This window comes from Dromaius novaehollandiae, chromosome 27 (genome assembly GCF_036370855.1).
Source record: "Dromaius novaehollandiae isolate bDroNov1 chromosome 27, bDroNov1.hap1, whole genome shotgun sequence".
Taxonomy (NCBI): Eukaryota; Metazoa; Chordata; class Aves; order Casuariiformes; family Dromaiidae; genus Dromaius; species Dromaius novaehollandiae.
In genome coordinates this window covers 2,132,870-2,157,310 of record NC_088124.1, presented here as the reverse complement: position 1 = coordinate 2,157,310, position 24,441 = coordinate 2,132,870, and the positions used below count along the sequence as shown (strand labels likewise).

The following is a 24,441-nucleotide window of genomic DNA, read 5'->3' as shown; positions in this document are numbered from 1 at the left end:
TCACACACAAAATAAAGCATTGGCCCCCCCGGCTGGGCCCCCCCGGCCCCATGACCCCGGCGCTGGGCCGCCCGCCACCCAGCATGGTGCCCGCCATGGAGCGGCAGCGGCGGCGGCCCAGCCCAGGAGGCCCCTCCTCTGCCACGATGGATGGCCAGCGTTGCATAACCTCCCGCTGCTGCTCCCGGCAAGCCGGCTTCGGCCGCCGGCTAAGCGGCCTCGCGCGGGCGACACACACGGGCCAGGTCCGGCGGCTGCCCCCCGCGGCTCGCGCACCTCCGGGGCCGGAGGAAGGAGGTAAACATGGACGGGGTTTAATCCGGCAGCGAGGGGACGGCTGAGCCTCGGGCAGGCGTCTCGGCGACGGGGTCGGATCCGTGCCGCTGCGAAGGGCAGCTCCCACCGCTCCTCCCTGCCTGCTTCCAGCCCCTTCCCCTGCTCCGGCTGGGGAGCCCTCCTTTTCCCCGTCCCCGACACCGCGGCGGGGTCTCTGGCTGCCCGAGCCCGCGGTGGGAGCCGCGTGCTGCTGAGGACGGGCTGGGCCAAAATTACGGACACATCCCAATCCCTCGGCGCTGCGGATCCGCTTCCCGGGAAAGGCGCTGCTTGAGGGTCTTCTTTGAGCAAATACGCACGTGCACTTCAGCATTTCATTTTATTGTGCCTCATCTACCGGCGCAAGACAAATAATTTAGAGGGGTATTAGAGCAAAGCCAGCCTCAGGTCTGACTCAGTACCGAGACTGGGATTATATAATCCAGTTAATACAGAAATACATTCCGTTTCGGGGCCAACCGAGGAATTGCTCGAAAGCTGGTGAAATTAAAATACAGTTTAACAGCTTCACGGTGATGATAATTTAACTTCGAAAGCCCGAAACGCAGTTTCGGATGCTGGTTTGCAAAGCCAGCTGGCTGACACGCGCTTATTTAAAGCTCTTTAATTACAGCGCTAACGCTTCCTCAGCGGACAGGCTGTACTTTGAATAAACTGGAGGACAAAGTGTGTCCACAGAGGGAATTTTATAACCGTTGACGCTTTCCTTCCTAGAGGAGCCTGTGGGCCTCGGTTTGTACGCGGCCGGGGAGCACGCTGCAGTCCTCCTCCTCCACCGGCGACTGCACAAAAGCCTCAGGTCGCTCAGGACGTCTTTGACGCAGAATCCGCCTTGACACGTGTATTTACGCGCCGGCGTTTAGGTATGTTTAAACCTGGCTGACGAATTTCCCAACACTTGCAGGAACCGGAGCGGTGAGGCTCAATTCGGCTGGCGAGGCTCCGGGCGCCGCCGCGTCCCTCCGGCTGATCTCCGCGGATGGAGGGAAACGCTTCCCAGCGGGAGAGGTGCCATCAGTCATCGCAGCGCTCGCCCTCTCCGGAGAGGCTGCCGGCAAACCCCCGAGGTGAGGCTCAGTCTTGCAATTTGCAGTGTTCCCTGCTCTGGGTTGCGGCACGTCTCTCCCAAAGCATGTGGATACATCAGGTGCAAGGCATGTTTTCTCCAAGTTGGTTGATTTTCAGTTAACGGAGGTAACGCAGCCATGGCCGGGAATCGGCCCGCTCTTGCTGGGTGAACAGCTTCATTTCACTAGTTCATGGGGAATTAATAACTGGATAAATCCTGGCATGGAGGCGGCTGAGGGCATCTGCTCCACCTTCCCCTCCATCACCCCTGTCCCAGGGGGCCTTCCCCTTCCTCCCGACGGGGCAGCCCGTTTCGGCAGGCCACACATCTCTGCTGCCATGTCGCCTCTGGTGTAACAGCCTTGTTTCTGACTGTCCCCACCGGTGTAGTGGCCTCGTTTCTAACTGTCCCCTCCGGTGTAGCAGCCTCGTTGCCGACTGTGTCGCCTCTGGTGTAAGGAGCCTTGTGTCTGATGCTGCCGGTGGGCCTGCGCCACTGATCGCTCCCTGTTAACTCCCACCGCTGCGTCCGGTCCCAGCTCGGCCCCAGCCTCTGCCTGGGACCCCCCGCTCCCCCCCCCGGCCCCACACCAGTACCACCCATTACCCCCAGTCCCCTGTGCTGGGATCCTCCAGAGCTGCCCCCTGCCCGCACCCTGGGGCCCCCTATCGCCTCCAAGCCCCCTGCCCCAGCGCCTCTCTGATCCCCCAGACCCTGCAGCTCCCCTTGCCTCACTCCCAGTATCTCCCAGTCCCAGCACTGGTGTGCCCCCGCCGCCCACGGCTCTGCCCCGCCCGCCCCGCAGGGGGCGCCCGTGGACCGCCGCCAAAGGCCGGAAGGGGCCGCGACGCTGCCGGGGATGGGCGGGTAGCAGCCCCCCCCCCCCCCCCCCCCCCGGTGGATGGAACGGTCCAAGCGGCCCAGCCAGAGCTGCGCGGGCGGATCCATTCCCGCAGGACGGGGGCCACGGTGGCTCCTCCCGGAGTTCTGCAGGCTTTGGGGGGCCCCATGCTGGTGGCACCCCATAGGCTGCGTGGGGCCATGGCACCCTGTGCTTGGGGTGGCCCGGTAGACTGTGAGGGCTGCACAGGCTGTGTGGGGCCACAGGGCTCCATACTTGCATGAGCCCCACAGGCTGTGTGGGGCCGTGGGGCCTTATGTTTGGGGCAGCCCCCAAGGCTGTGTGGGGCTGTGATGCCCTGGGCTTGGGGTGGCTTCATGCTCAGGGTTGTCCCATGGGGCACATGGGGCCACGGGGCCCTGTCCTCACGGCAGCCCCATAGGCTATGTGGGCCCCTGGCTTGGGGTGGCCCCATATTCTGTGTGGGGCCCTGAGCTCAGGGTTGCCCCATAGGCTGTGTGGGACTGTGGGGCCCTGTGCTCACAGCTGCCCCATAGGCTCTGTGGGGCCCTAAGCTTGGCGTGGCCCCATAGGCTACGTAGGGCTATGAGGCCTCATAGGCTGTTTGGGGCCCTGAGCTCAGGGCAGCCCCATGAGCTCTGTGGGTCTGCGATGCCCCAGGCTTGGGGTGGCCCCATAGGCTGTGTGGGGTTGGGAGCTCAGGGTTGCCCCATAAGCTACGTGGGGCTGCAGAGCCCCAGCCCCAGGCAGCCCCTCCACGAGGCCAGCTGGTGCAGGCGGGCGGCTGCGCAACAGGACGCCGGGGCCCGTTTTAGTGCCCTTGCTGTGATTTGTTACCCAAAAGCGCCAGCCGGGTGCTGAGCAGCGGGAGAGACGCCTCGTTTTTCCTGTTCCTCCAGGATGAGCCGGCAGGGTGGTGCCACAGTCTCCTCCCCGGCAGCTTCAATGCCGGAACAAGGCTCAGCGCAGAGCTTCCTGCAGAGCCCAGCTCCCCGTGCTTGGCCGTGTGCTGCGCTGCTGGGCCCTCGCGAGCCTGCGAGTTTGCGGGTTTAGGTTATTGGGAAGTTGCAACGCGCTGCATCGTGGCTCGGGAGCACAATCGGGTTTGTCTCAGTAACGCTGATGGTGTTTCGGGAAGAGGGCAAGTCAGATCATCTTTTACGAGGCTGGGAAAGCTCTTGATTGTGGGCTGAGCAGGCGGCATAGTCACCTACTCGGGCCGTTTAGGTGGGTGTGAAAAGAGCAGTTTGGTTGCAGGAGCTGAACTGGATTAGAGAATATTGTTTGTTTCTGTGCTCATCTAATGCCTTAATTCTTGCTGGCCCGGTAATGCTAAAAATTAGAAGCAGGTGTGAACGCCACCTTGGAGATGGGAAATGAGCTTCACTCCTTGCACATAGCAATGGAGGGAATGTGGAAGAGAGCAGGTCGAGAAGGATGTTGTGGGGCTTTGGCACAAACCTGAGGTGCTGGCTGGGCTGGTCATGTCTGTTTGCTCTGACTCCATCACCCTGTGAGCGGGGCAACGAGCAGCTTCTCAGACCGAGAGCCAAGGTGAGCCCTCCTGCAAGTTCCCTAAACTCAGCTGAAACAGTTCAAAGGGAAATTAATGTGTGTTAATTCTTACATCAGCTTTGTCTTAGAAAAGTGGTAGTTCTGCGCAGTTATTGTCATGCAGCTCTGCTATAGGGTGAGGAAGGCTTTTCTCCTGAAATGTAGAGGCATAAGGTGATCTCCTGGGGCTAGGAAAGGTGGATAAAACCAGGGGGAAACCAATGAATTCAGATGTTCTCTCAATTCATGTGTTTGAAGGACACTTCCTCCAAGTTGCTCATGCAGGTTTTGCAGCCAGTCAGGGTAACTCTCCTTCAAATGCCTTAAAAGCCTTTTGACATGATGGAGAACATGATGTGTCACTTGGTGAGACAGTGGCAAACCTGAACTCAGGGCAGGATCTTTCTCTCACCTCTTAGGTGTTTTCCAGTCAGCACCATGATTAAGAAAGTAATTTTGTCAGAATAGCAGTATGTGCTCTTGTATCAGTGTTGGACTGCGCTTTCCTTTTCCTTATTTCACCTTGCAGCCTTGCTGCCGCGTAAGCGAGCAGACGTGTCGTGCCGTTCAGATCTGCCTCCTGCAGAAATCCAGAAAGGCTTTTCGCTCCTAGAGTGAGTGCTGCATTGGGTCTTTGATGGGCTGAAGGCTCCCGCAGAGCTGTTCTCCCTGGGAGCCCATTATGCGCCAAAGGCGGCAGAGCTCCTGCAGCCACAGGGCTCTTTGTTCCCGGATCATCCTGCTGCTGTGCACGGAGGGTTTGCTGACGGATGCCGCGGGCCCCATCAGCGATGATGTTACAGAATGTTATTGCAGTAAATGGAGCTCCGGCAGCTCTGTCTGTTTTAATTCCTTCCTTCTGGCGAGCACTATCAGCATGTAACTTAATATCAGGGTTTTAATTTTGGGTCTTGAGTGATTCATTTGGGGAAGAACTGTTCTCTTTGCAGCTAGGTGGTGATACAGCTGCTGGATGGTGGGACCTAGCACGTAGGTATGTGACGGAGAGGAGCAGCTTGGTCCTATATCTGCTTTCTTCTCTCATGAAAGCTTATTACAAAGCAGAACAGACTTGGGTGGAAAGGGCTGAGAGTTGTTCAGAGCTCTCTTTCTAATTGTCAGTTGACTTTGTTCTTTAATAGATTGGGAATCCCAAAAGACAACAGTTTCCTTTCTCTTCTGACAGATCTCAAGAAGACGCCCAGGATGCCACATCGCACCATTCATCTTTTCCGCAAAGAGCTTCGGCTTCATGACAACCCAACGCTGCTGGCTGCGCTGGAGTCCTCGGAGGTCGTGTACCCCATCTACATCCTGGACAGAAAATTCATGACGTCAGTGATGAACATAGGGGCGCTGCGTTGGCATTTTCTGCTGCAGTCCCTGGAGAATCTGCAAAAAAACTTGTTACAGCTGGACTCTTGCCTACTGGTTATTCAAGGAGAGTATGGGGCTGTTCTTCGAGATCACGTCAAAAAGTGGAACATCACGCAAGTGTCTCTGGATGCAGAGGTGGAACCGTTTTACAAAGAGATGGAGGCCAACATACGAAGTCTGGGAGAAGAGTTGGGGTTTGAAGTGCTTTCTTTGATCGGCCACAGTCTTTATGATGCCAAACGGTACGTGATTGCCCCAGACACCAAGCAAGTGTCCCAAGGAAGGTTTATTTTAGATTTAACAGCCATAAGGGAGAAAAGGCCAAGCACGTTGGTCCTTCTAGATCCTCATGTGTTCCTTTTGAGAGAACAGGGTAATCTGAGATGAACCTGGTACTGCTTGCAGGAGAGTTTTTGTGTGTTGGTCTGCTGGAAGCAAATGTGAGTAGTTTTGGTGGGTTGCACAGGTGTTAGGATGTTGGGCTGTGATTTGAGCCTAAAGAGTTTGTTAATTTTCCCCATTTCGACAGTTTAATTCACATCAAATCCTTACATTGGCTACTCTTTTAAACAGAGTGGAAGGAAGAAATTCTTTGACACATTTAACAGGATTTTATATGAATTTTTGTGTCTATTTTTTTTGATCTTTCTAAACAACTTTCACTGGGGTCTGGATACACTTGGATCCAAGATGCTATTCAGACCTGAATGACTGAAGATGCTGAAATTAAGAATAACTGGAAGGTAATCGGTAATAGTTAAAACAGTCTTAACACTCCAGTCCTGGAAAGTCCCTAATTCCTGTAAATGAATGGATGTGTGTGACTTGCTCTGTTGAATTCAAGCAGCCTGTTTGCCCACGTGGTTGTTCGCATGGAAGGGTATTCACAGCCAGGGGCCTGTTCTTTGCAATCCAGCTGCTTCTGGCAGCCTCGGATATGTCACGCATTGTGTAGGCTGCCGCAGTGGGAATGTTTGGCAGAACAAAGCTGCCCAGCTGAGGCTGTGGCTGGACTCCCAGTCCTGTGTTTGCTGCCTCAAGTCCTGGGAGACTGTCTCAGGAGGGGTGTTCATTCACCCAGGGAAGTTTTACTTGTAAAATCTGTGACTTCTGTACTCACACCCACAAGCTGGGGCTGTTCCAGCCTGTGCTGTTGCCCTCCTATTCACTGACAGCTCCAGTTTCCTTCTTGGTTTACATTATTGTGAAAAATGATGTTGTTTTATTTAGAATTTTGGACCTGAACGGTGGGACTCCCCCATTAACCTACAAGAGGTTTCTTCACATTCTGTCTCTGCTTGGGGACCCTGAGGCGCCTGTCCGAAACCTTGCAGCTGAAGACTTCCAGTAAGTAACACCTAAACAGCAAGAAACAGCAAGTCCTTTCTATCTGAAAGAAGAGCTATGGCTAAATGATAATAGGGTGGTTTAGATGTTATGCTGCGTTATTTTTATGCATGGTGAGTTATAGATTTATACGTATAGGGGATATGAAGCTACTGCTTATCCTTTAGGCTTCTGCTAGTGGGAGGGGAGAGCAGATGAGAGGTGACAACGTCCAAAAACTTAAGCTTTTGTGAGGCACGCTTAGACAAACTTTTACAGCTATGTTGACGTTTAACAGAGGAATGACTAAGGACTCATGGGTCTCTTTCTTAAAGGCATTCTCTAGCTCCCTCATGAATCACAGATTCAAGGTGGGAATTGGATGGATGGTTATGGTTTGCTATATGTGGGAAGTTCAGTGGAATGATCATGCTGTTCCTTTCCGGCTTTGTCTTCTCTCCTCCCTTCTCCTGTATGGGAAGGAGGGACCCAGCTCTTATCTCCCAGGACTTGAAGAAGCTCTAAGTCAAGTATATTCTATGTTTAGCTTTGCATGAGGAGAGGTTAGTGATTCAAAGGGAGGAAAGATCGAGGTAAGAGAGACTTGGACTGGGACTGCAGATGCTGGGGGACTTCTGTGTCAGGTGCTTCCTGTGTGAGACACCTCAGCTCTGTGTTAGTAACCTAGGCTTAGTTCTTCCAGTCTTGGAGGATCCCATTAATTCCTGCTCCCAGATAGTCCAGTGATAAGAACCATGCAAGTATTGGGATATATGGAATTTCTTGCACTGTTTTTTTTCTCCTACTTTGTTCCCACATTTTTATTTTATTTTTTTTTGAACTGATGATGAGAGATAAGTGGTTCACGTGCTTCCTGGCAGGCCTGTGTCATGCCAGTGCTGTGAGAGCTGCACTGGCCCCTCCCTCTGTAAGTGTCTGCACCAGAGCTGAGCTCAGTTTTTCCAGGTGAGTAGAAAGATCTCTCTTAGTCTCTGTCTCAGAAGGTCTGTCTTGATTCCTGCTCCCCTGGAGCAGTCATGGAAAGAGCTCTTTCTTCCCCAAGGAGAGTTTCTGGGGTTTCTGGCTGTGTTCTTGTTCCCCTTTGCTCCGGCTGTGCTGTGACGGAGGAGATTTCCTTGGCACGTGGAATGGGCAGGGGTCTACCTCCCTCTTCTGGCTCTGGTTCCCTCTTTGAAAGAAGCCTTTTTTTCACATTAGGAGATGTAGGCCCCCTGATCTGTGCCTGGCTGAGTGTTACAGGGTGCCTCTCCCTGTGGATTTGAAGATCCCCACAGAGTGCCTCTCCCCCTGGAAAGGAGGGGAAACTGAAGGGCTGCAGCGCCTGGAGCAACACTTGATGAACCAGGTTGGTCCTGATTTTGTGGGTGATGCTCTTGGCTCTGGGCTGATTCAAGTTAGCATCAACTTCCCTCCTGCTTGTGGTTGTGTCTGGACCTCAAGAAACCACTGAGCCCTGGAGCCCTTTGTTCCATCTCTAACTGAGATTTTCCCTGCCAGGCCTCAGCTCCTGGCAGGCCAGATCTGCCTTGGCACTGGCTGTTTCTAAGCAGACATTTTACCTGCTCCTAATTTCATAAAGTGTAAAAGATCTTCAGGGTGGTGCTGTTGTACCTAGAGAGCTATTCCCTGCCTTCCAAAATCACCCAGCTCGCTGGGGAGAACAGAGCTTCACAGCACCCATGGATTGGACATAGCCTTGAAGCTGGTCTCAGAGGAGGCTGATGTATTTGGAGATCCTGGAAGAAGATGGCAACCTGGCCTCAAGATTTTGTTATCCTTGAGGGTAGTGTTTGTTGGAGGACTTGGTGATAGGACTATTTTCCACGCGTGGCGTTAAACAGATCTCCGTGACCAAGAAGCCAATAGCTGAGAGCTCTTCCCTGTTTTATTGCTGGATGTGTGTCACCTTGCACTGCTTAAACCCAGATTTCTGTTTTTATTTTAGGGCTGGGTGGCAAGTTTTACTAAGCCAAGAACAATTCCAAATTCGCTGCTTCCAAGCACCACAGGCCTGAGCCCGTATTTCAGTTTGGGCTGTCTGTCAGTTCGCAGCTTTTTTTATAGGTTGTCAAACATTTACGCTCAGGTAAGAAAACACTTGGTCATAGTCAAGCAAATGCAACACTCCTCCATGTCTGGCATGTGATGCTAGGCTTTAACACTCAGATCATTTTGGTAGATACCTGGTGCAAACAAAAACGCTGCCCTACTAATGTCTTCTTGCAGTGTCCTATGAAATCTGTGAAGTGCCTCTATAGGTTTTGTGAAACACCTGTAATTGTATAAGGCTTTTCCTAACTGAGTTCTAGAAATATGATAAATAGGGAGCAATGAGAGCTGGAAACAGCAGGGAATCCCAGGAAAACCGAGCTAAAATAAAAGCAGTTCAAGGTGTCTGCTTGGTGTTTAATGAGGTTTTGTTTTTTTCTTAATTAATTTAGCCTGTTCAAACACCTTTGTTTTTAGACAGTGTCTGTTTTTATCTTAGATGTTTTAAGTGTAGCATAAGCCAAAATCAGATTTTGATTTTCTTAAGAAGAAAGTATGTTTTGAACCAACCCAAGAAAATGTCACTCTGAACCTCCTTAGGGAATCTCTGAGATATGGCTGAGGCACCTGAATTCAGCTAATCAAGCAGTTAGCATATTGATAAGTACATGTTTGGTTTAAAAACATTGCAGTGTGGGTCTGCCTTGGAAGATGGATTGAGAACGCTTGAGGAAATACTGAGGTCTAGCAGAGCTCAGCTTTCTCTGCTTTGGTGCAGAAAGCATTGCTTCAGATCTTGGGTTCTTTGGCTTTCACGGTAAAGTGCTATAAAGCCAGTGATATAGTTAGATTCATCTTTATTTTATGGGCTTGGTAGACACAAAATAAGTGGAAGTGCAATGATATGTATGAACTGATGCTCTGATCTTGTGCATCTTTTGCAGTCCAAGCATCATTCTCTGCCCCCGGTGTCACTCCAAGGGCAGCTTCTGTGGAGGGAATTCTTCTACACGGTGGCAGCAGCAACACCAAACTTCACCAAAATGTCTGGGAACCCCATCTGCCTTCAGATCAATTGGTATGAGGATGCAGAGAGGCTCCACAAATGGAAAACGGTAATAAGATGCAGTGGCACAACTGCTACGTTTCAGTTCAGAGCTTTTCCATTACCTGAGATTGTTCCCTGCTGGCTTTTTGAGATGGTGCTTATAGCAGTGCACAGGAAACTGGTGTAACGAAGCTCGGTGCAGGAGGGCTGATTTTCTTTCCTGCCTTAGGCTCAAACAGGGTTTCCATGGATTGATGCGATTATGACCCAGTTGCGCCAGGAAGGCTGGATTCACCACCTTGCTCGGCACGCTGCTGCCTGCTTCCTGACACGAGGGGACCTTTGGATCAGCTGGGAAGAGGGCATGAAGGTTCAGATCTGTTCTTTTTTGCGTTTGTTTCCCCCACCACCTTTTTCATTATGTAATTCTCTATTCTGGCTGGTCTCGAGAAATCCCAGCAAAAACGTGAACCCGGCAGTAGGAAGCAGCACTGTAGAACAGTGTTTTATCACTGTTCCTCCCCAGAAAGCTCATGGTTTATAAAACTGATACTTCAAAGTCTTTCACTTGAATGTGAGCCCTGCTGTGCTGGGTGAGAGGTCATTCCCATCCCTAAGGCCCAGTGATCTTGGATGACAGTGATATTGGAGACCTGCTCTGTCCATAGCAGGCGTCGGAGCCAGAACTTTGGGATTTGGCTTCCTCTGTCGTTGTGTCCTCTTTGACTTCCTTCTGGAAAACTGTCTTGCTGGAGCATTTCCTGAGTGACAGGGGTAGCCCAGACCAGCGCAGTGCTGTGCTTTTAGCAGCAAGCTTCATCCTTCATTTCCCAGCGTTCTTTTTGCCACACAGGAAGCCATTTCAGGGGTATTTCTCTCCTTCTCTTCCCATCCCCAAAATGCAGGTGTTTGAAGAGATGCTTTTAGATGCCGACTACAGCATCAATGCAGGGAACTGGATGTGGCTGTCAGCCAGCGCGTTCTTCCACCAGTACACCCGCATCTTCTGCCCTGTCCGTTTTGGGAAACGCACGGACCCCGAGGGACAGTACATCCGGTAGGGAGATATGCAACTGCAGCACCATCTGCTTCATTAGTGCTTCCCTCTTACAGCAGGAGCAGACAAACTTGGTCAGCATGAGATGCAAGCCCTTGTGAAACAGGGGTCATAGCAACAATCTGCTTAACACATAAGGAAACTGAGGCACAGAAGCGAAGGGACAAACGTGTGGTCACGCAGGTGACAACTGAGAGGGAAATTGTATCAACTGGTGAGCGTCTGTTGGCTCCAGCCCTGTGTTCAATCATTGGCTGACTTCTTTCCCTAGATGACTTCTGTGAAACTTTTCACAGCTCCCCCTGCTCCAATTGTTTCCTGGACTTTCATTTAAAAGAAGCTTGGGTTTTATTTCCCACTCTGCTTTTAATGAGTCACATTTGCTTCTAAGTCTCAGTGTCCTTATTTTTAGAATGGGAATAATGTTAGTCTCTGAGATGTGGCTGAGCTCTGTTGATAAGATGTGCTATATATAGAAATATTGTGATTATCTCCTTGTTGCTGGTAAAGGTACTGATTAGCCTTTTCATAAGTAGTGGGTGGTTTTACAGCCTGACTTCAATAGGAGTAGGTTGTGTTGATGCCTGTCTGAGGAAATAATTCCTTTTTCCCAAATCTCCTCCTCCACGTGTTGTATCTAGCTGTGCCTCTTACTTGTTAAGATGAAGCCCACGTTGACAGTGTTGGGCAGGAAATGACTCCCATTCTGTAAGAATTTGAGGGTTCTTTTTTTTTTTTTGAAATTTAGGAAACACTAAGACAAAATGTCAGTGAAAATGCTGAAAACCAAAAAATTTGGGTAAAGTCAAAACTGAAATAATATTTAAATCAACCACTTTATTCTTTGCTGTAAAGTTAACTTTTGGAAGATATCGCCATGACGAGATTTCAGAACAAAAAAATAGTTCATTTGTGCAAAATGAATCAAAACTTCCCCATAGATTGTAGTATCAATATGATCATCAGGAATTAACATGACTTAGGTTGGTTTATACTTCTCTTAAATATATGAATATTCGTCTGCAGGGCTGTAGAAAGAAAACACTGCATTATTCCTGTTTTGTAGGAAGTACCTGCCTATACTAAAGAACTTTCCTTCCAAGTACATCTATGAGCCCTGGACAGCCTCTGAAGAGGAGCAGAAGGAAGCAGGATGTATCATAGGTAATTCTGACACCATGCAAATGGTTTTGCTCCTGACAGCTGTCCGAAATAAGTATATACATGAGATGAAAGTTTCATGCTTCCAATGAGAATCACCCATTTATCTTCTAAAATGGATTTATCGAACAGTCTAGCTTCCATCAATTCTTCTATAAAGTTGTTTACTGGAGTCTGATCTCAGAGTATATGATCTTGCCTCTACTTCACGTTCTAGGACTATTGGATCACCCCAAGTTGTTGCCTTTGCATTTTTCTGTCTTGGACACTGGCTCTCTGTAAGCAGTGTCTGAGTACCTTACGCTTTTATGCTTATTCTAACACATCTTTGAGGACAGGGCAGGGTTCTCATCCCTGTTAAGGGATGGGAAATCAAGGCCTAGAACATCTAACATAGGAATATGTCCTTTATAAGGTCATTTCTAAATGGGAGCTAGTTGGCCCTGGCTCTTACAGCTCATGGAGAAAGAGAGACAATGTGACTTACCCTTCAGAAGTGCCTATCTTGGTGCCTGATATTTTAGGAAAAGCTACTAGCTTGCTCTGGTGCAAATTCATTGAAGTGGCATTGACCAGTTCTGCAAACACTGCTGTGTGTATGTTGTGTCAGGTCAAGATTACCCCTTCCCAATGGTGAACCACAAGGAAGTCAGTGATCACAACCTGCAGCTGATGAAACAGGTCAGAGAGGAACAGTACAGAACAGCTCAGCTCACGAGAGGTAAGAGGTGCTGCAGCGCAGAGGCCATCATTGGGGAACTGATGGATTTTGGGGTTGGTTTTGTGTTTTGGGACTTGCTTAAAAACACCATGCGTTGTCATTCTAGTTATTGTTAGAGCATTTACCCCTTGGGACATCCAGAGGAATCAGTGTCCCTTCTCTTTTGGCTGCCCTTTTAGGATGGGAGCGTGCTTGTGCCTGCTAGAGGAATGCTTTCCCAAAAGCAGACCCTCTCTGCAGCACAGAGCTTCTGTAGGTCTGCATGAATGCGATTCCTAAACCCCAGTTTTGCTAGGCATATCTCCAACATGCAGAAATCTCTGCAGCCCTGCCTGCACCTCTTAAGCTGGACCTGCTGCCCAGGTGAACCAGAACATCATTGCTTGTCCTTTTTACCACAGCCTGCCCTGCTCCGTGACAGGAGATATTTGAGGTTCCCATTGGCCACAAATGAGTGAAAAGCCTTTAGGAGAGTTGAATCAAGCTTGGCTCTAAGAAGGTTACCTTTTGACCTTATTTTCTAAATGATTTAAGCACATGCATAGCATGCCGGTAGTTATCAGATAAGGCTGGAATGCTCAGGAACTCTGGGCTAGCCAGAATTGATCAGATATTTCCAGTCACACAGATGTGGCACTTATGGCACCTAGGCTTCTAACACTGAAATCCTAGACCCTCTGACAAGCTCTTTGCCTCAGAGGTGTCCCATGCAGGAAGAGAAGTGGAAACAATGCTTTTATACTTAAGAGTATGCCACAGCAGCCTGCATATATATTACAAAAATCCAACATGCAGCAGTTGATGGGAGTCTCAAGTATTTCTGCATCAATTTGTATGGTCAGATGGAGCTACCTGTTCCCAATTTTGTGTATATTAATGTATCCAGCAGATTGCAGAGTGGTACCTTCCAGACACATCTAGCATATGCTGGCAGTTCTCCCACAAGCCCTGTGGTATGTAGGGAAGTAAATGTTGCTCTGATTGTTCTTGGAGATATGGAAAGTCAAAGTCTGAAAATGGGAGTTGCCAACTCCCAGCATTGTTCTCGCTGCCTGTAAATAGAAAGCATTTACTTGCATGCTTTGTCACTGCACCTGCTATGTCATTGCTGGCTGTTGCACTGAAGTCAGAAAGTGCAAATTTTTGTTCTTGTTTCCTTCTTGCCGTAGATGATGCAGATGATCCAATGGAAATGAAGATAAAGCGTGACCACTCTGAAGAAAATGTAAAGAAAGGAAAAGTGGCTAGGACCACAGAACAAACCTAGATCCTGTTGGGGATTCCCCTCTGGGAACCGAAGAATGGCAAACAGGGAGAGCCAGAGACCAGTTCAGGGAACTCATGTATGGTAGTATCCAGTTGACCTGGACTAACTGTACTCAATACTTGGCCCTGCAAATGGTATCTCTTGTCTGTAAACTGACTCCCAACAAAGCAGTTTTTTTTATCTTGAATGTCTTTGTTAGTAGTTATTCTGAATGAAATTGCTTGTCTGTGAATGGCATTTGTTGCATATGTTAGAAAAATTCAAGCATGAACTGGTTTTGATAGGACATGTTGCTACAGCATCATACAGAATTCAGTTGATGTTCATGCATCTGTATAAATAGTTTTAATGATAAATACTAGTCTTTCCAAAATGCTAGATGAAGGCCAGTTCAAGAATATATGCACATTAATGTTTTCACACATTAGTGTTAAAGGCATGACTTCACTGTCTTGCATAGACAGAGATTTAGGGATTTTCAGATGTGGTTCTTTAATTTCACCCAGTTTGTGCACACAGTCCCCAGTTTGGCGAGATATAGAAGAATGCAGCCTGTTATAAAGTTGTGTGTAGCTCCCATGACTTAAATAGGATTCCTCATGTACTTTAAGGGCAACGTTGCAGAGTATCTTGCTGAGTTAGGACTAATGTACATCTTATTTCACCGTAACTGTCCTTCCTGGCTAGTTTCTCTGGAACTGTAGGATAGTTATTATTTTGATCATGTAGCGCATGTAAACATTTACTATTCCATTGAAACGTCTCATTGTGAAGTTTCACAAGAGTGGATTAGTCAATTATATTTGTTACGACTGGGGTTTGGGTGGGGGTGGGGGGAAGGGTGGGTTTTTAATCAGTGTGGGATGCTATTTTTGCTTTTAAAAGAAATAAATGACATGGAAAAAAAAGTAAGATCTCTAGAGCAATCCATTGTCACAACTAGCATCCGTCTGTCCTCTTCGGAAACCTGGAAGCGAGACAACTCCAGCTGCAATCCAGTGTGTCCGGAGTCCCTCACTTTGAAAGGGTCCATGGACCCAGCGGAGAAGCAGCACGTGGCCCACGTGAACCAGGAGGAAGCCAAGCACTGCTCCTAACAACTCATTTTCCAGCATTGCTGATGAACCACAGGACCTGTCAGAGAAAAGTGCAATGGCAGCAGATTGGCACTGCCTGCTGCTTTTGCAATAAATGTGAAAGATGCAAGGAGTGTCACCTGGATCTGAGAGGCTGGTTGTGTTCTCCCTGCTGCGTCAAGCCTGCATCGAGCTCCTGGAGGAGCATTTTAGCTCCTCTACAACAAACCTGATGATTGCAACGATGACCAGAAAGAAGGGCGGTTACGCAGACCCCTGATGTGGGGAAGAAGGCCAAAGCAGTGCTTGCCACTTTGGGGAAGGTGACTGCTGCTCTACCTGCCGGCATCTGTAATCTGGGAAGTTAATTGGGTTCCTTAGTAATGTATTAATTAATATATGTAATGGAATTTATTGTATCAGTGTCTGCAGTGCTGTAGCCCAGTGCAGGTGGCCACAGGAATGCAGAACTGGTTCTTGCCTCACATTTTAAGGCATAGTCATTGCCTTCAAGCCCAAAATGGGCTGGGCTTTGGTTACCTAAAACATCACTAACTTGAAGACCTTTCTGTTGCTTGAGGTTTCACCGTGAGTCCTAGGAAATGTCTAGTACAGCAAAAGACAGAGCCATCAGCAGCAGTTGGATGTCTTCTGGTGTTCAGCATCGCCACTAACCCTGTGACCCAGGAGATGATTTTTATGGATGCTTATTGGTCATGAACATGCATGCAGCCACAGGCGCATCCTCCCTTGGGGAGAGACTTCTAACTGTGCAGGTGGCACCAGTCAACTGTTAAGGGACCCAGGAGGTTCAAGGCTTCTTTGGGGCTCCTTCTGTTGCAAAGCAGCTGCACAGACAGCAGATGCCTGATCTCACTCAAAGCTTAGCCCTGGTCTTGGTTGGAAAGAACAGGGCTCATGTCTGCATAGAGATAGGGGCAGGAGCAAAGTTTTGAGCAGGAAGCTGCAAGGAAAATTGAGCTCTAAGACATCTGCTTCTGGGTAACAGGGTAGCAATGATTTTAGGAGAAGTTCCTGTGGAAGAGAAGGACCAGTGTCTAGATTATGACCGCCTCTGTTCATAGCAGAAAGACTCTAAGTAAAAATGAATTGTCCAACAAAAATGTTTGTTGGTGCGTCCCCTTCTTCTCTGCTGTTGGGAACCTGACCTGACTTACAGTATTTGCATGTGGAACTGGTCAGATTTTTAAGCCAGCAAAATGCATCTGGGCTTTCTGTTGATGCAGGTTTCTGATATCTAGGGCATGGAGACAACTGACGGCATCTTGGCTGTGCCTGTCTAGTGTGAGGCATAGCTACTCCAACGTGGTGGTGGCAGTATCTCAACCTAGATCGTGTTGAGTGCATTTAATACTGCAGGGAGAGGTGCTTTAAACTGCTGCTGATTGATATTGTTTGAGTTTTGTCATTCCTGCCCCTCCTTGGCTCCCTTGCTCCTTTGCAATATACAGAAAACCAGCTTTGAATTTCCAAGAGGTATTTCTTGTCCTTCCTTCATCCCTTATGAGGCTTACCTTTTAGCTTGCTTTATCTTGTGGGGGTTTGTGAGTCTTGGCAACAGGTGTCTTTGAGCTAGTTGTCCTTGTTTTGTGTCACAGTCTGTGGAAACAGCACTTATGATGCTGTGAATCACGCCATAGGTAGGTATCCAAATTAGGTCATCTGACCACCTGCGGTGACTTCTGCTTTGGGGAGTCTTTTCCCAGCTAGATGCAGAGCTTTTAGAGCTGCTTTAGCCTTCTGACAACAGAGGTGTTGATAAGAGAGCTTCCTTCCCTATGGTTGGAGAAACTTTCACTGGTAACACTGGTTCACCAGTTCAACCAGCTTCATTGGTTGATTTAAAGGACTGAAATCACTAGCTGAAAACAGAAGTGACTCTTTAAATTTGCCCTGGAAGACTCATCCCTGGGTGATGATGGGTGGATCTTTGCCAGGAGTGATGGCAGAGGCAGCTTCACCTCAATAAAGTCATCTCCAAGGCATGGGATCTACTAGAACGAAGCCCTACCTGGGAAGTACTGCTGCGATTGACCTGTTGGTCTTGTGCTTCTGGTGCTGAAGCATTTGGGTTCCAACATCCTTACTGAAGCAAAGCAGTAAGTGCAAATACTTCTAGATGGCTGAGGACTACATGCAGTGACTATCATGGAGATATTTCACACGAGCCTGGAGCTGACCCTGAACTTGGAGCCATCTATACTTCCTAGGGACAACGCTTTTTGGAAGATATACATTCACTCCAAACCCAAGGTACTTCAGTTTCACAGTATGCACTGGGACACAGCTTCAGCTAGCCTGGCTTGGAGTTAAGAGTTAGTTTTGGCTGTGCAGTGTGTGTTTGGATCTTCACAGGCTGTGGAGCATGAAGAACAAACTGCCTGTTCCCTAGACAACTCTATTTGTTTTAGATGAACGGCATCATTTGACTCGTGTCCTAAAACAGAGTTGTGCTTAACACGTCTCTATGGGCAAAGCATAGGCTGATGACGCTGACCAGCCTGAACCTGGAGGCAGTTTAAGGAGGAAATAGCTGGTTTCTAGACTGTGGTCAGGATTTTCTGGAGAACTAGGCTATGTTTTCTCCAGCTTCTGCTGATTGGAGCAGTTCTGAGTATTAAAATTTAAATATAAAAACTTAATCACGATCATAATTTTGGACTGTGGTGTCTGAGTTTGTTTTAAATCCTTTCCCAGATCTAGACTCAAGGGATGCAGAAATCTGCATCCTAATCACTTTTGTTACATTATACAGATAAGTGATATGTCACTTTTTAAAATGAGATTTAGAATTCTAACTAGTTTACTTGTTCTTGAATATTTTACTGAGTTCTTCGGTAGGACCAATCAGTTCATTATCCTCGTGTGTGGTGTAGCAACTAGTGGGAGGCAGTGGAGCGCGCGCCCTGTGGCAGAAAATACTCCTTTCACGCAGGATTTATCACCTCCATGCTTTAAATCATCCTGTTAAAAGTTATAATTCACTCCTCTCTTCTTTATTACTCAAATACTTTTCTTTAATCTAGAAACTTTCCACGCTTGGTCTCATCAGAAAATGTTACTCTTTAAATTAATCAAGTTTTGCATGAACCAATTACATATATAAATATAAAAATAAATATATATAATATATAAAACCAGTGCTTATAAACATGATGCTTGTAGATCCTCAAACTTCCCATTGGAATTTCAAACTTTGGATGAGTTTTGAATTCTTTGTGGTTTAGTTTTGATTGTACAAAAATCAAAAATAAGCAACATTAGCTAAGATTTGGTGGCCTTTCAATAAATTTTCACGCATTATTTTGTTTAATGTCTAGCAATCAGAACAGCGGAATGCAAAATTCTTATAAACCCCCATGAAGCCCTATTCTATTTAAAATAATGTTTTACTATGTCTAACACCAAGTTTACAGTTTCAAGCTGTATAATTAGGAGTGAATTTAGAGTCTTACTGCTTTATACTTGCAAATTTGCAACGCATGGTTGAAAACAGTAATTCCATGTACATTGCTGTGGAGGGGAAAACTACTTTTTGTAGGAGATGCACACATTTGATGACTCCTCACTAAAAATTGCATTGAGAACTAGAAGGCAGCTTATAATTCATGTAGCATTGATTGAATAAGTAGTACATGGATAAGTTTTTACATTAATTTTAAATCAGCATCATCTAGCTCTGTCACAAGTGTTACAAGACTGAAGATGTATTAGGGCATCAGTTATATTAGTCAGCTAAATTTGTTATCTTGTAAAATCTCAATGGGATCAAGTTTGACAAGAGCAAGTGTTTGCAATATCCATAGTGACTGGCAGGGGATGCATCCATCCAACTTGATTTCTTTTCTGATTGAGTTGTGAAGCCCAAAAGCCAAATAATCTTTTGCAGAGAAGACTGGACTAATAGTTAACAAAGAAATGGCTTCTCAGTTTTTGCACAAGTAACTGTTTTCATTAGGGACATAGTGAACTCATGTCAAAAAGAAGTGATGCTGTACAGTCTGGAAAAGGAAACAATCAGTTGGACTGGTATCCCTCAAAGACCAAAGACTGCATCAAAATCAATACTTGTGTGAAGTCAATGGGACTGTTTTCCAGTTTTGCTGAAGCTGAATTATGCCTGGCTTAACATGTTTGAACTTAACATGAGAAAATAATTATGACTATGAAAAAGTCTTTAAGAAATTTTTAGTCTAGCTTCTTATAAATGAAAAAGTAAAGATCTATCTTGCAGTTAACAGAGGCTAGGTTACTTTGCAAATTCAAGGGGAATTTTAAAGGTTTAACAAGAATTGCCTAAGTCTGAAGGAGCCATAAATTTTCAGAAGCCTAAGTAGCCTCAATAAAACCTCTAAGGTAAATACTGTTAGGAAACAGAGAACCTGCTGTGGCTAGAATTTCACTGTAGAGAAAAGAAATGGTTTATATCAGCTCCAATTTTAATTGTACAAAGTATCTGTAGAAAAGTAGTGTCACTGGATTGATTGGTAAATTTTGAGATCACTTTTCGGAGACTGGCTTCCTTTTAAGAAACAAAAAAATTGAGTTAATCCTAAAGATCCTTGCCTTTGAGATGTTCTAGATTAGAGGCCAGTCTCTGTCTAAAAGTGTGATTTCAAAGTACTGGCCAGAACACCATTGATCTGCTGTAAAATAGTAAAAACTTATACAGAGAGATGGAATAGTGCTTTTACTTGGCTCTCCTGGAAGAAATAATGTCCAAAATACATCAGATGCAATACTTCCAGTTCAGTCATGCACCAAACCTCACTCAACAGGATATCTAGATGTCAAGAGAGGGAAAGGAGGGGAAAAAGCTTTTGACTGGGTAGAGTGGCGATTTGTGTTGAACCCATTCATGACCAGACATTTGAGAAACTCTTCTTTGTTGACATACAGTCACGTATAAATCATTGTGAATAGCTTCAGGCAAATTCCTGCTATTTGTATGGCATGGGAGGGCAGGAAGAGCCATGAGCTTTGCCCTTTCTTTGGGTTACAATGTGTCCCTCTGTGTAAATATAATCAGATGTAGGGATATTTCCACATCCACTTGAATGGATATCACAAATTTGGGACCTATTGGGGCTATTTTCTTTAGGGTAGAAGATCGACCTTCTAGGTTAGGTGAGCTCTCAGGACAGTGGCTGTGTTAATTTACAGGAATTGTGCCCTCATTCTTATTCCTCTAAACATATCAAGTTCCTCTTCAAATGTTTACAAGCTGGCCCCTGGAAAGTTGCTTTCAAGACAATGATTTTCACTTCACCCTCCTTTTTTTCTGACTTCCAGCTTCCAATCAGTAGCACGGCCTGTGAATTTGGAACCAAAAAGTTTATTCTGTCTAGATTATTTCTTCAGTCTCCTGAAGTGGCAGCTAGCTCACTGAAGTGGTAGTTATCTCAGAGCAATGAATGAACTACATTGCTAGTCACCAATATTTAGAGAAGCAAATTCCTCAATAGCATAAAAGCCATTTCCTGCATTTACCTTATACAATTTTAACAATCACAGTTTATATTCTCAGGTCATTCTCAGAAAACAGAAAAGCTCAAAATTAACTTTTGAAGTGAAAATTCATTTTATTTATTCATTAATTTTATGGCTCTGGAGCTTTAAAGAAAACAAATTCAATAAAGAGAATAGGACTCGTAACACAATTGCAGGAGATTCACAGCTACAAAGCATGGTACAAGGGAACTCAGTTCTTGAGTTCTAACCTACTGGTCAAGCAGTGTTGCACAGGCTCCCTCCTGAACTGAAATAATGAGGTCTTTCTCCAAACATCCTGAAGTGGTTCAGAGGTTAGATCAGTTCAAGGCCTTCTCTGAGAGGTGGTATGGATGGATTGTGAAGATCATGGTGCCTCTGGTGTAATCGTCCAATGCTCTTCCAGAAGGTTTCTGTCCTCGATATTCCCATGCCATGTTCCTCAACATGAGCATACTGTTGGTTCCATGCTATACAATCAAAAGGTGGCAAGTTGCAAAGTCAACCTTCTCATTGGTTTGGACATGTTGTAGAGAAGAAAATTTTAAAGGTTATGATTTCTCAGGTATATCAAGAAATCACACAGCGTCAGGAGGTGGTCTAAACCTTTGTGGCAGTGTGCTTCAGCTAACCTAGACAAGAGAGCGGCAGGAGGGGAGAGTTTATTTAGAATTCATTTCTAAATATTACCTCAAAGGCTGTTTCCTCCATTTTCCAGCCTCTTGATAGGTTGCTTCTACTGCTTTGTGAGTCAGGTAAGTTGCAGAAGGAAACTTTCCATTCTGTGCTGAAGGTAAAGCTGTTTATGGCCATTCTAACAGAGTAATATGATACTTTAAGTTGGAAGTCCAGCCCTTGCTTGAAGCAGAGCCAACTTCAATGGCAGATCAGGTTGCTCAGGGCTTTGTTCTGCTGAATTTTGAATATTGCAAAGGAAGGCGATCCCACAGCATCCCTGGGCCTCTGTACCAGTGCTTAGCCACATACACAGTGAGTTTTTTTCTTCTATCCAGCCAGAATTTCCTTTGCTGCACCTTGTGCCTGTTGCCTCTTGCCCTTTCACTGTGCACCTCTGAGGAGAGCCTGGATTTGTCTTCCCTATTGCCCCCCAGTTAGGCAGATGAAGGTAGCAATTAGCTGCCCCTTCACCTTCTCTTCTTGAGGCTCACCAAACCGAGCTTTCCCAGTCTCTCCCTGTATGCCATATGCTCCAGCTCCTGATCATCTTAGCAGCCCTCCCCTAGAGTCTCACCAGTTTGCCAATGTCTTTTTTAGGGGAGAGCCCAAAAGTGGATGCAGTGCTCCAGATGAGCCCTCACAAATGTAATGCCTGGAGAAATTCTGCCTTCTGATTCACAAATCCTGCCACTTTTGACCCATTCTATTGCTTCAGGGGGATGGGTGGTAGAGGGAGGAAGTAATGGGAGATTATGGTCATGGAGCAAGAAGGGGAGGAAAGAATACAAGAAGGTCTTGTAGTCTGTTCCCAAGAAAAAGTTCAAAATCAGTAACAAAAAATTCCCAAACAGTTTTTTTTTTAATCTTTATTTGATAGTACGAGGTCAACTACCATGTTTGCCAATACTAGTGATTTTTGTCAGCTCTTTGGGTGGGGGCCAGCGAAATGGACGCAGTATTGGAAGGATGGGATTTGGGTTGTCATGAAACAGGCTGTATTTCATGCCACTGACAGCTACACTCCATATGTGAAGACTTTTTTCCCCAAATCTGACTAGCTCTGAGGCTCTAAATTAGAGGTCAGCCTCTGCCTCACCCAAAGCTCTTCCAATTTTATTGACTGCTGACTGTAAAGAGAGTCAAAGTCTTGGGTGTGACTGACAATCTTAGAATGGGTGTCTAAAATAAATCAGATGAACCATACTTGAAAAGAGTACATTTTTCTCCACTGCCTAAAAAGGGCAGTGGGGATGATTAGCATAGATATGGACATCTACACTGCAGATATCTAGAGATGGATGGGTTGAGGCACTCATGGGTTTTTATATAGCAGTCATACTAGCTAAGTTCTGATCAAAAAGAGAAAGCGAATCTGTCAACACAGATGGAAAAAATAGCTTTGGCAAGCTGCTCATCCACACATGGAGAGGAATCCAACATGTGCTTGAAGTTTCATGCCACTTTGACAAGCTATGGTTGGTAAAAGCAAAATTTCCAGAGATTATTTTGAAAGTTTTTCCCTCCCATGAAATACAGAGATGGATGCTGCAAATCTTGGAGGAAGTACTTATTGATTTATAAAGACATGCCATACAAAGTCATTTACATGGCAGGATGCCTCTAGGAAAGTGAAGGGGAGATAGATGATAGAGGAAAAAAGTGAGAATGAAGCGCTGTGGGTAAGGTGAGGTGGAAGTGAGTGAAGGGGGCAGCATGTGGATGAAGAATTGAGAGGTAACCTGGTGTGAAAGTGTATTTGGATGAGGTGATTAGATAAGCCATTGCCTCATATTGGTGTAAATGAAGCATGAGTAACAAGATAGACAGCATCCTATCAGGGCTGTGAATGTCAAGGAAGGATGTTAGTGAAAGCATGAAGATTCATGAGCAGAAGGAGGCTGGAGAGTCAGAGTAAGCAGAAGTCAGTGATGTAGAGGGCTGAAGAAGTCAGTTGAAGGTGATGCATGGAAAGGATAGGTAGAGAAAGACAACTCATGTTTTATGGTCTTTGGGAGGGTGGTAGGAGGTGAGGGTCATGCAGACAAACCAATAGGATAAGAGAAGACTCTGTGTGTGATGGAATCTGCAAGGGGATTCCTCGGGGAGAGGTGAGAGGTGGCCAGTGAGAGCCAATGAAACTGGAAAGTCACATACATAGCAAGTGCATGTAATTCCTCCCCTGTAATGGTCTCCCACATGTTAACAATTTGCAGGTCAGGGATTTCCTGAGGATGCTGTAGTTTGTTTTTCCAGTAATGCCTAACAGAGGTTTTGTACAAGTGTTTGTCTAGTCTCCCCTCAAACCATTCCTGGAGGGAGGGACTGGTGGAACTTATTTAATGGCAGAGGCAGACCTGAAGAGGGCAGTAACTGAAGGATGGCTGTTAATGAGATGACTTCAAAGAAGTAGGTTCAATATGAGTAAGAAGAGCTAAGTTCAAGGTAATTAGAGAACATCAGAGTGGTAACAAGGAAATGTAAGGACTGAGGAACAAGCCAAGCAGCTACTAGAGCGATAACTGGGAATAAGAGATCCACACACAGTGAAGGGGATTCCTAGTGAGGAAACACTGCAGGGCCCAGCAAAGCAGTCAGTTGGGTGGAGAAACCAGATGGGGCACGTGAGAATGATGAGGGATGCTGGACTATGGGGGCTCCCATATCCTTTGCACAGTGCTGCCCATGGCAGGATGGGTGAGTACAATGGACTTGGTACAGCTTCAAAGCTCTGCAGTCCCATGGTATCAAAGTGGCAAGCTAAGCCATGCAGGAACGCCTAGCTCCATGCTGTCTTGGGGGGCAGCCATTTGGATTTTCTCTTTGCGCCAAACTAATCACAGGAAAAAATAAAGCAGAGCCTTGTCAGTGCCTCCAGGAAATATGTCAGAGTCCAGGTGAACAGGGATGGCAAGAAAGCAACAGCATTTGTGCCTCGTCGTGAGGGCTGGAGCTTAATTGAGGAAAGTGATGGCATCGCACTCGTTGTCTGTGTCAAGGAGGCACGCTGTGGGCGATGGCGGCCCAGCCCGGTGCAGGGCTCTGAGGAAGGCGAGGTGGGTCGAGGATGGTGACACCTGGTGGGACTGTGAGGGTGGCTGGGGCGAGGCAGGGCAGCTACGGTGGCTGGGCCTCCTGTGAGGGCCGGTCTAGACCTCCCCCTCTGCCCCAGGGCCGCCGCTGGGGTGGCCTAGAGGCTCGTCCCCGGGGCCAGGCCCCGCGCAAGGGTCCACCGGGGGCACCAGGGCCATTTCCAGGGCCAAAGCAGCCACACAGGAAGCAGTTCCTCGCCTCCGGGAACTACTTCCGGGGGCGGCCGGAAGCGCCGCCGCAGCTCGCCCCGCCATTTACAGCCGCCGGGCGGCGCCGCGCGCGCTTCCTCCCTCCCCCG

General features: G+C 47.1%; 1 protein-coding gene across 6 annotated transcripts; it reads left to right on the top strand.

Moving 5' to 3' along the window:
• Positions 1-133: 133 nt before the first annotated feature.
• LOC112983878 (cryptochrome-1-like) lies at positions 134-15,670 on the top strand. 6 transcript variants are annotated; one of them, XM_026101264.2, is made up of 12 exons: positions 134-297; positions 1,241-1,403; positions 5,008-5,440; positions 6,429-6,545; positions 7,743-7,890; positions 8,491-8,631; positions 9,479-9,649; positions 9,812-9,952; positions 10,488-10,639; positions 11,706-11,803; positions 12,411-12,521; positions 13,691-15,670. In XM_026101264.2, the coding sequence occupies exons 2-12, from the start codon at positions 1,316-1,318 to the stop codon at positions 13,786-13,788; spliced, it is 1,698 nt and encodes a 565-aa protein (XP_025957049.2). In that variant the 5' UTR covers positions 134-297; positions 1,241-1,315; the 3' UTR covers positions 13,789-15,670. The 6 variants fall into 6 exon arrangements, with proteins under 6 accessions (XP_025957049.2, XP_064354060.1, XP_025957050.2 ...); XM_064497990.1 differs by lacking the exon at positions 134-297 and adding an exon at positions 557-723; XM_026101265.2 differs by lacking the exon at positions 134-297 and adding an exon at positions 1,042-1,135.
• Positions 15,671-24,441: the final 8,771 nt, after the last annotated feature.

Excerpts from the sequence above, each read along its gene's own strand:
- LOC112983878 (XM_026101264.2), top strand. The coding sequence starts at position 1,316 with ATGGAGGGAAACGCTTCCCAGCGGGAGAGGTGCCATCAGTCATCGCAG. Across the intron at positions 1,404-5,007 it reads GCTGCCGGCAAACCCCCGAG|ATCTCAAGAAGACGCCCAGG; the intron begins GTGAGGCTCAGT and ends CTCTTCTGACAG. Across the intron at positions 5,441-6,428 it reads AGTCTTTATGATGCCAAACG|AATTTTGGACCTGAACGGTG; the intron begins GTACGTGATTGC and ends TGTTTTATTTAG.